This window comes from Dendropsophus ebraccatus, chromosome 5, assembly GCF_027789765.1.
Source record: "Dendropsophus ebraccatus isolate aDenEbr1 chromosome 5, aDenEbr1.pat, whole genome shotgun sequence".
Taxonomy (NCBI): Eukaryota; Metazoa; Chordata; class Amphibia; order Anura; family Hylidae; genus Dendropsophus; species Dendropsophus ebraccatus.
This window is the reverse complement of record NC_091458.1, coordinates 133,189,245-133,200,000: the sequence shown is the minus strand read 5'-3', so window position 1 is coordinate 133,200,000 and position 10,756 is coordinate 133,189,245. Positions and strand designations below refer to the sequence as shown.

Sequence of the window (10,756 nt, the reverse complement as noted above, 5' to 3'; positions counted from 1 at the left end):
GAGACACATGAAAATGTAGCACTGCCCGATGTCCATAGGAGTGCCAAGATTCTTTGGTGTCATTCGTCAGCTGTGTCCCTGTTGCTAAGCAGCCACTCAAATAGAATGCACATTATTCCATTAGAACTGATGCCGCTTATCTGTGGGGTTAATTTATGGTCTGCCAGGTAGCATATACCTAAAGGGGTTATCCAGGATTAGAAAAAACAGCTACTTTCTGGGGAAGAAAAAAAAAAAACCAGTGCCACACATGTCCCAAGGTTGGGTGTGGTATTACAATTCAGCTCCATTCACTTCAATGGAACTGAGTTTCAAAGGTTTTATTAAAGGGAACCGGTCACCACGAAAATGCTACCTAGGCTATCGGCATCATGTTATAGAGCAGAAGAAGCTGAGCAGATTGATATATATATATCAATCAAATCGATATCTTGAAGCAGCACAACTGAAGTCACTGAGGTGGGTGCCAGCAGGTATAGTCCTGACGAGACTTTGCTTGATAAATATAGAAATCGCCCACAGCACACCGATCGTATCAATGAAACGAGTGAATTTATTCCATAGTGAAACAGCACAGCATAATGTTACATAGCGACGTTTCGACGACCTCCGTCGTCTTTTTCAAGCGTCAAAGACGCTTGAAAAAGACGACGGAGGTCGTCGAAACGTCGCTATGTAACATTATGCTGTGCTGTTTCACTATGGAATAAATTCACTCGTTTCATTGATACGATCGGTGTGCTGTGGGCGATTTCTATATACATATATATATATATATATATCTTTATGGGAAAAGATGCAGTATAACTTGTAATTTATTCTTTGATGTTTCCATGCTAAAGAGTCCAGTTCTTTGAGTGACTCCGCCCACTGGACTCCTTACCACAGAATGATCCAGGATTTAAATCAACATGTTACAAGTTATACTGAATCTTTTCCTATAAAGAAATCTATCAATCTACTCAGCTCTTCCTGCTCTATTATATGACGGCAACAGATTAGATAGCATTGTCGTGGTGACAATTTCCTCTCCCTGGAAAGTTACCTTTAAGCAAAAGAGCTTCCCTCTGTAGTCAAAAAGCTGTTTTTCTACTTCGCCCCTCACTTCAGAAAAAGCAGGATTTCTGTGTCCATTATTCTGTATTCTGCTTGTCTCCTCTTCCTGCTCACTCATCCCCCTTGGCCCCTCCCCCCTTCCTAGGTTATATTGGACTCAGCAAACCTGCCTTCACTTTGCTCCTCTGTAATAAAGACCGCTTTCCCTGATAATGCACAGGTGCCATGGCACTGTCCATGACACCTAATGACCCCCGGTGCTCCCAGTAGCTCAGAAACCCTCTATCAGGAATGTTAGTTGTGAATAGCATACAAATGCGAAAACATCCATTTGCATACTGTATTTCTCTATTTTGTGAAAATTGTAATTGTTCTTTTCCTGTAAACTTTCTAGCTAAATAACACAGCAGTAACATCCTATTATGATCTAGAAGAGGACTGTCAAGATAAATATTAAGATTTGGCCCCATTTTGCCATTGGTTGGCATCCTAAGGTTGTGCTCACACATGCATTTTCATTGCATTATTGCTTCACTTAATTGCATAGATTAATAATTTCAATGCAGTTAGTATTATATTGCCGCCCACTGCATTAAAACTCCAACAAGTACGAACATACCTTCATTTATGGCCCGCAACAATGATTTCTGGTTTGGTCTGTAAATTCCATAGCCTGAGAACCAGTAAACTTTTGCTTATACTTCACATACACTCACTGTCATTTAAAAAAAAAAATCAACAATAGATGTTTGTGATTTACATATTTTTTTTTTTTTAGTTCCCATGCTTTATAACAAAGCTATACTTACTTGTATCCAGGTCTAGTCTCCTAAAGGCAGCTTTTTAGCCTTGTGCTGGTTAAAAAAAAACAGCCCAAAAGCAGGGTATCCAAGCCAGTACTGAGTGTCAATGCGTCTGTCAATCACATGACTGCCTTGTCTGTGAGCATGCAGATGAATGGGCCTTCCTGCTTTTGGTCCCTTTTTTCGACCAGCAAAAGACCAAGAAGCTGCCTTTAAGAGACTGGACCTGGATACAGGTAAGTATAGTTTTGTTATATATAAAGCATGAGAACTTATAAAAACGAATGAATGTAAATTGCAAACTTGCTTTATATCACATCTACTGTCGATTTAGTTCTGTGTTCTGCAGATAGAGCTGGCAGACAAGAGGTGCAACTGCAAGGGTCGAGGCTTCCCGCATATTGCAGATGCACAGAGTGTTAGTATGGTGGGCTGAGGAGAGAAAACTATTACGAGACTGTGAGAAAGGTGGTATGGAAACATCTCACATTCACACTAGTAATGACGTATAGGACACATTCATACAACCAAGGTGGAAATAAGAGATGTCACAGAGAGGCCATGATTCATGTTACAAGATTTCTGTTTTTGGTTTTTTTTTTTTAGGAAACTGCTGCTTTTTTTCCTTGTAAATTTTATGATATACTTACCATTAAATTTATACCTTAGATCACTAAATGAGTCAACAGGAGTATGCAGGCACTCCGTAATGGCCATTGACTTACTTCTATGTAGCAGCACTCTGCAAACATAGCGGGAGATTTACAAAGGCTGCGGGCAGGGCGTACGCTAGGGCGGGCAGCATGGCAAGGCGGGGAGGTGGTGTGACCTTCTTCCGCTCTTGATTTACCATGATATACGCCTGGAAGCAGGTGCAGATTTGTAGCGCCAGGTGTAGGGCTTTACTAAAAGGCGTGCGCATACTAAGAGGGGTAAATGCTGGGAAAAGGGTGCGGGGCCTAATTTAAGACGGGCGTACAAGTACGCGTCTTCATAAATGTCCCCCATAGAGTATATTGAACTGCATAATGCTATATTTACTTTATATGCATTTTGATCAAATTGTGCCACCTATCTACAGGATAGGGGACAAGCAGGAGGTCAGACCTCTGTACCCCCTCTGATCTCCGTTTTGGCCTCCGGCTCCTTTGTTATTGATACAGCCGTGAGTACACCATGTGACCCACGGCTCTATTTATTCTCTATGGAGCCACCCCAGACAGCCGAGTACATTACTCGGAATCCATTTATCCTTTTCTCAGATCAAAACAACCATGAGAGTGGAATCACACTAGATATTTTTGGAAGAAAAAATAATTCCATTAAAAACACCATAATTGCTGCATGCCAGTCAGGGAGGTTTCCCTATTAGCTAGGTAGGTCTCCCCAGTAGGTAGTTACCCTCAATACACAGGTGCCCTAAGTAGGTAGTTTACCCCAGTATATACTATATATGCCTCTAGTTTAGTTTTCTAAGTTTACCCTAGTGTACCCTCAGTATATAGGTAGGTTGCCTACCTCTGGGTAGGACTCTGGTATGTAGGTGCCCTTTGTGGGTAGAACCCTTAGTATACAAGTGTCCCCTGCAGGCAGGGCCGTATTAACAGCTGCTTCTCCCCAAGGCACTAAACCTGAAGACACCCCATCTTTACTCACCAATTAGCATCATGTCTCGGCCAGAGGTGGCAGCAGAGAGAACTGTGTCTGTGGGAAAATAAAACAACTTTTCCTGCAGTACATTTAGTAGCTAACAAGTATGGGAAGACTTGAGATTTTTAGATAGAAGTAAATTACAAATCTATATAACTTTCTGGCACCAGTTGATTTGTAAGAAAAAGATTTTCGCTGGATAACCCCTTTAAGTCAGGATGCACACACGTACAATGAGTGATTGTGCGCATGTTCATTCTGGAGAATGAGATGCTCCAGGCCGCTAGTGGCCAGAGGCAGGAAGATGTTTGCGGCCTAGAAAATGGATTTCACTTCTGAACTGAGCCACAATGCCCCCCCCCCCCCCCCCCCCCACACACACACACGGCATCTGGTCAGAGCCCCGGGTGGTTGCACCTCTACCCGGTGGTAGAAATGGCCCTGCATATATATTTTTGCATGATTCAGTTGAAAGCAGTAAGACTGTTTACTGACATTCCCTGCTGTTTAGAAAATGACTGTTGCTGTCTGAGCAAATGAGGTGTCATGAGTGCAATGAGAATAGTCGGACTCTTCCTAAGCCCCATGTTAGCCCAGACACTATGCTGCTTATATCCTGGTAATTATTTGATGTCTGTTCTGCTTGAAACAAGAAAATCATAAATGAGGAAAATAGAATCACCAACAAATATTTGAAGAGATATACCCCTCTGGGACACTTATAGTATCTCCACAGGGTACACCATAGGAGTCCCCTACTTGCAGGTACCACTTCAGGGATAACTCCTAGAGTTACGCAAACAGTGTAGACTGTGGAGCTTTGTTGTTTGCCCAACTCTGGGCCCTATTCCACCGGACGATTATCGTTCAGATTATCGTTAAATCGTTCGAATCTAAACGATAATCGTTCGGTTGAAATGCAGTTAACGATTAACGACCGAACGAGAAATCGTTGATCACTTTATAAGACCTGGACCTATTTTTATCGTTGCTCGTTCGCAAAACGTTCGCATTGAATAAGACATCGTTCGGTCAAAAAACGATCGCAATTACGATCATAAGTAACGATTATCGTTCCATGGAAATGAGTGAACGTTTTCAGGTCTTTTGCAATAGCGGTCGTTTGAGATCGTTAATCGTTAACGATTATGCAAACGATAATCGTCCGGTGGAATAGGGCCCTAAGACAAGTCAATGAAAGTTGCGCAAATTGCATAACTCAAAGGCTTCAGCAGTTTCAGCTGCTTCATGACAGTGTCCAGTTCACATATATTAGGCAGTTCAGCTCCCTTGTTTTACCAGAAAGTAATGACAACTGATGCCACAACTGATGGCAAAAATGCATCAGTTGTCATCAGGTTTTTTATCCTTTTTTTCTATTAATTGTGTGATACGATGGACAGAGGAATGCCACAAGATGCGTTCTTCTGTCCTGCATGCCCTACGATTCGGCGTCCAGATTTAGGTGCCAAATATTTTGAACTGTCCCATTCAGATCAATAGGATCAGTTCAAGAGTCAGTTTCCCTGAGAAAACATAGCTGGGCCGTCTAATGTATGTGAAGGGGGCCTTACCTGGGCTCACAACCTGACCAGATGATAAGACTTTCTATTGCATGTAATAACATCCTGCTGTGTAGGATGCCGCCATCTTGGGACCTCCTTCTTCACCAGCTTCTGGACACCCTACTTGATCTCACTATCACTTACTTTCCCCCTTTCTGAAACTACATCTCTCATTCACAGCTAAGGACATCGTTCAAGCAGTGCGATGCTAAGCATACAATTGCAGTTGTAGGCTAGAGAAAATGGCTTCCACTAGCGGATGGTGACCCCCTACTGATACAGAAATGTGCTCCTTTAAAGGAGAAGTCCCACCATATTTAAAAAGGGGAGGAAGGATGGCGGGTGCAGGAAAATAATAAACAACATAAACCTACCCATCCCCGTGCCTCTGTTACATCGCTTCCTGGTCCTACTGACGGCCTACGGAAGTCATTTTCGGGTGGAAACCAGTTACCCGACTCTTCCAGCGTCGACATCATGGCTCGGCTGAGCAATTCCCTTGCCCTATTCACCGATTGGAGCTTGCAGCTAGGAGAGATGGCGGCTGTAGACGGGAGCTGGGACTGGCGCTATTAGACATGAGGACAGTTGAGTTTAGTTTGAGCAATATTTTTCCGCACCCCCATCATCCTCACTTTTTTGAATTTTCTGGGACTTCTCTTTAATATATTTGTATAATGATATATTGCCGTATATATACCGCCATACTGCCTGCATTTAGTACTACTATACTCTAATGGGGCTTGGGGGTTAGGAGTAACTACTTATAAACACATAATGGCACAATGCATAACCGATATACATATATATATATATATATATATATATATATATATATATGTATATCACATTTGTTATGTTTTTGGTTAGCTCTAATAATAATGGCTGCACTTTCAATTTGTTGGTGGAAATTACATAAATGTTAGCTAAACATTTGCCATCGAATATCATGGCAAAATCAATTGTTCAAGTATTGCTTTGCAATAAATATCAGTGGGTAATATACAATAATTTCTAATAAAAATTACAGCAAGTATAAGAGTTATTAAAGAGGTCATCCAGGGTTAGAAAAAGGACAGCTACTTTCCTGCAAAAAACAGCGCCTCCCCCTGTCCACAGGTTGTGTGTGGTATTACAATTCCCCTTCACTCACTTCAATAGAACTGAGCTGCAAAACCACACCCAAACTGAAAACAAGTGTGGTGCTGTTTCTGGAAGAAAGCGGCCATGTTTTTTTTTGTAAACCTAGATAACCCCTTTTAAATGAAAATAGTAAAAAATGAAGTTATATGCATGTAGACCTCTTAGATGCATCATTATGCTCTTCTCCACATCTGCTGTACTATCTGCATCAGCTTCAATAATGCAATCAATGCTGTACGTTGTGTAGATTTGAATGTTCTTTGCTTGTTTGCTTCTGTTTAGTCTTGCAGAAAAGATAAGAAATACAATATATTACCATAATTAAACATACTTTATTTAACACGTCTTGAGATAAGATGCAGAACAGATCATTCGAGGCCGCTGCCAGAATCAGATATAAATAATGCATGACATTACACAAAATTACTGACACAAACAGCTACATTTCCTCTTTTTGGGGGGAAATGTATCTATTAGATCTGATTCCTCCTACCCGGACGAGGATAGTTCAGTAATTGGCTCCATAAATCGGCTGCCGGAGTTATTGAAGGGTCAGAGATTACATTGCAATATGTTGATGGTATGATGCGAAACAACATTGTCATTAATGTTATTGTTTTAATTTGTAATACAATGTCATTCTTATTTTCTGTGTTCCAGGAGTAGTATTTTGGGGGTATAGAAATAGGAAAAGTTAATGCAAATAATGCAAATGCTAAAGAAATATGTAAACGGTAAATATATGAATCATTTTGAATTGCATTAATGTTACATGTAATATACACATAATATTGAGACACATACACATAACATGTGTATGTTGTTTAAACTGTGATTATATATATATATATATATACCCTCCATAGAATCAAGCTTGGCAGCGCCAACAAGGGGAGGGAATATCGGTACATTGGGGGTACCAGTTCTGCCTCCAGTGCATAGAGTGGGCCAGTGAATATTAAGAAAATGGCACCAATAACAGACACCAGACAAAATTTTGAAAAAAGGAACACCCTACCGGGATCTCCATGCCGACAAGGTAGTTAAAGGGAATGTACCATTAGTACAGGGGGTTTCTTCCCACTGGGGGCAGGTCGGCCAGCCTCCAGTGTTTCACCCCAGAAATTGAACGACTCCCTACGCGGGAAACGGGCCGGGGTTTAAGAGAAAAAGACCGTGCCGGTGCCGTTCTATCCATGTGGGGAACTTAAAGTGAATGTACTGATGGCACATTAGCTTTAAAAAAAATTCACTACACCAAATGGTACATTCACGTAAATAATAAATTAATATTATATGGGACCTGATGCTGAACAGATTCACCTCTACTGCAACCTGAAATAAATCCATGACAATGAACATCCAACCCATATTCCATTATAAAGAGAATCACATCTACTGGTACCAGGTCTCCAAATAAACTCAAAGCATGTAGGATCCAACTATAAGCTATGTTCCCACAGAGTATTTTGCTCAGTATTTTGCAACCAAAACCAGGAGTGGATTGAAAACACAGAAAGGCTATGTTCACACACTGGAATGGATGGCCACCATTAAATGTTCAGTAATTGCTGTTAATTTTAAACCATCCACTCAATTTCAACAGTGTGTGAACATAGCCTTTCTGTGTTTCCAATCTACTCCTGGTTTTGGTTAAAAAATACTGATCAAAAATACTGTGTGAGAACATAGCCTTTCTGTGTTATCATTCCATTCCAGGTTTTGGTTGCAAAATACTGAGAAAAAATACTGTTAGGGAAGTAGCCATAGTCTACATTTAGTTAATTTTGCTTGTGGGTGCTATTTTTGTTTTATGCATTGTATGAATAATGTAGGCATTTAACTTGCTCTTTGGTCATTCATTCTTGGGTTGGTTGACCCCTTGCAGAGTGAATCTGACTATTTTCTTGTCAGGAAATATTTTTTACTATTCTAATTTTTCCTTTTTTTTCTCCTTTTCTCCATATATTGAAGATCTTTCCTCCCCAAAATGTTCAACGGGGAGGCTAGTTCCTCATCCAGAAATGTCATCCGAAGCTCCAGCATCAGCGGAGAGATGTACAACCTAGAAAAGGGTACGTCAGTATCTTCAGATGCAGCCGGTGGTACGACAACAAAGAAGAGGAGGTCCAGTCTGGGAGCTAAGATGGTGGCTATTGTGGGGCTGTCTCAGTGGAGTAAAAGCACCATGCAAATAAACCAGCCTGGTGAGTTTTCCTAAAGGGGTTGTGCCATAAAGCAAAGTTGGTAAAATGATGATGTATGTGTCCCATACACATACAGAGTGGTCCAAAAGTAGGTGGACAGTATGTGTAATAGGGTTATGAAAGGGGAGGTTTATCAAACATGGTGTAAAGTGAAACTGGCTCAGTTGCCCCTAGCAACCAATCAGATTCCACTTTTCATTCTTCACAGACTCTTTGGAAAATGAAAGGTGGAATCTGATTGGTTGCTAGGGGCAACTGAGCCAGTTTCACTTTACACCACCTCATAAATCTCCTCCAATATCTTCCATGCGGCTCATTCTGGCTGTACATGGAAATCAATTAAAGGGATTATCCAGGGGCGGTCTTGGCATTTCTGGGGCCCCAAGCGAAGTTATGTCTGGGCCCCCCCCCCCCTCGACACGCGTTTCAAAACAATAGACCGCTGTGTGTTGCCCCCAGTAGTATATACCCCTTTTGCGCTACCGCCAGTAATATATACTCCTTGTGTGCTGCCCCCAATAGTATATACCCCTTGTGTCCTGCCCCCAGTAGTATATACCCCTTGTTTGCTTCCCCCAGTTATATATAGCCCCCCCGTGTGCTCCCCCAGAAGTATATAGACCTCCTGTGTGCTGCCCCAGTTGTATATAGACCCCCTGTGTGCTCCCCCACTAGTATATAGGCCCCTTGTGTGCTCCCTCAGGGGTATTTAGCCCCCCTGTGTGCTCCCCCACTTGGATATAGACCTCCTGTGTGCTCCCCCACTTGGATATAAACCCCCTGTGTGGTTCCCCCAGTAGTATATAGACCCCCTGTGTGCCCCACCAGTATTATATAGACCATTTGTGTGCTGCCCCAGTAGTATACAGACCCCTGTGTGCTCCCCAGTTATATATAGACCACCTGTGTGCCTCACAAGTAGTATATAGACCCCCTGTATGTTCCCCCAGTAGTATATAGACCCCCTGTGTGCCCCACCAGTATTATATAGACCCCTTGTGTGCTGCCCCAGTAGTATACATACCCCTGTGTGCTCTCCAGTTATATATAGACCACCTGTGTGCCTCACAAGTAGTATATAGACCCCCTGTATGTTCCCCCAGTAGTATATAGCCCCCCTAAGTGCTCCCCCACTTGGATATAGACCTCCTGTGTGCTCTCCAAGTTGTATACAGACCCCATTCTGCTGCCCCAAGTAGTATATAGACCACGTGTGCTGCCCCCAGTAGTATATAGACCCCTCTGTGAAGCCCCAGTAGTGTATAGCCCCCCTGTGTGCTCCTCCTGTTATATAGCCCCCCTGTGTGCTCCCCCCAGTTAAACAGACCCCTGTGTGCTCTCCCTCCCATATAGTATTTAACACAATAAAACAAACACTTATACTCACCTGGGTCCGGGCGTCTCCTCTTCTCTTCACTCTTGTGTCTCCCGCCCTGTCAGTGCTGCTGCATGTAACTATGAGCGCTCATTACGAGTGCTCATAGTTACAGTTCAGATAGCAGCAGCGAGCGGGGCAGCGGCTCTGTCCAGCGGTCTTGAGCACAAGAGCGGGGAGTGGGGGCCCCCCTGGATGTTGGGGGCCCCAAGCGATCGCTTGGGGTGCTTGGTGCCAAAGACCGCCACTGGGATTATCCAGCGCTACAAAAACATGGCCACTTTCTTCCAGAGACAGCCCCACTCTTGTCTCCAGCTTGGGCGGAGTTTTGCTGCTTAGTTCCATTGAAGTGAATGGAGCTTAATTGCAAACCGCACCTGAACTGGAGAAAAGAGTGTTGTCTCTGAAAGAAAGTGACCATGTTTTTGTAGCACTGGATAACACCTTTAAAATTGGTTTCCATGCACAGCACGGATGCAAGGACTGCTGAAAAAGGCAGTGTTCATGCACAGCAGCTGTTATTAATTGACATGTCAAACCTTTTCACGGCGTGCAAACAGAGCGGGCAGCATTGCATTGATTTCAATGCAGTGCCATCCAGGCTAAAAAGAACGGCCGCTGTTTTTATTGAAAACAGCGGCTGTTTTTCCAAAAATACTACCTTGTGTAAACATGGCCTTGAAGTGTCTATCTGTTTGAACTACACTTCTTAGGTAGCATTATTTCATATTAGAAGTTGAGTAGTTTCACATATGCATTAGATTATCTAGCTGGTCCTAGTCCTGAGTTATAGACTGTATTATAGTTCCAGTGCTGCATTCATATTGCTGCGGCCTTCAAAAATGAAATGTAATGTTCTTCGCTGGTACATTGTCTTCATAAAGCTTTTATGATGATTTGCCTTCTGGGACATGTAATACTTAAATCAAGCTTCAAAATGCTGTGCAAAGTTCAACC

At 42.5% G+C, this 10,756-nt stretch overlaps 1 protein-coding gene across 4 annotated transcripts in view; it reads left to right on the top strand.

Annotated features, from left to right (window-relative positions):
• RIMS3 (regulating synaptic membrane exocytosis 3) overlaps positions 1-10,756 on the top strand; it is a 159,047-nt gene that overhangs the window by 109,838 nt on the left and 38,453 nt on the right. For 3 of the 4 annotated variants that reach the window (XM_069971308.1, XM_069971307.1, XM_069971306.1), the window contains one exon: positions 8,192-8,424. In XM_069971308.1, the coding sequence (XP_069827409.1) occupies positions 8,208-8,424 (217 nt within the window). In that variant the 5' untranslated portion in view covers positions 8,192-8,207. Of the gene's footprint in view, positions 1-4,047; positions 4,129-8,191; positions 8,425-10,756 lie in introns of those variants that run through there. The other variant, XM_069971309.1, reaches the window with a different exon arrangement.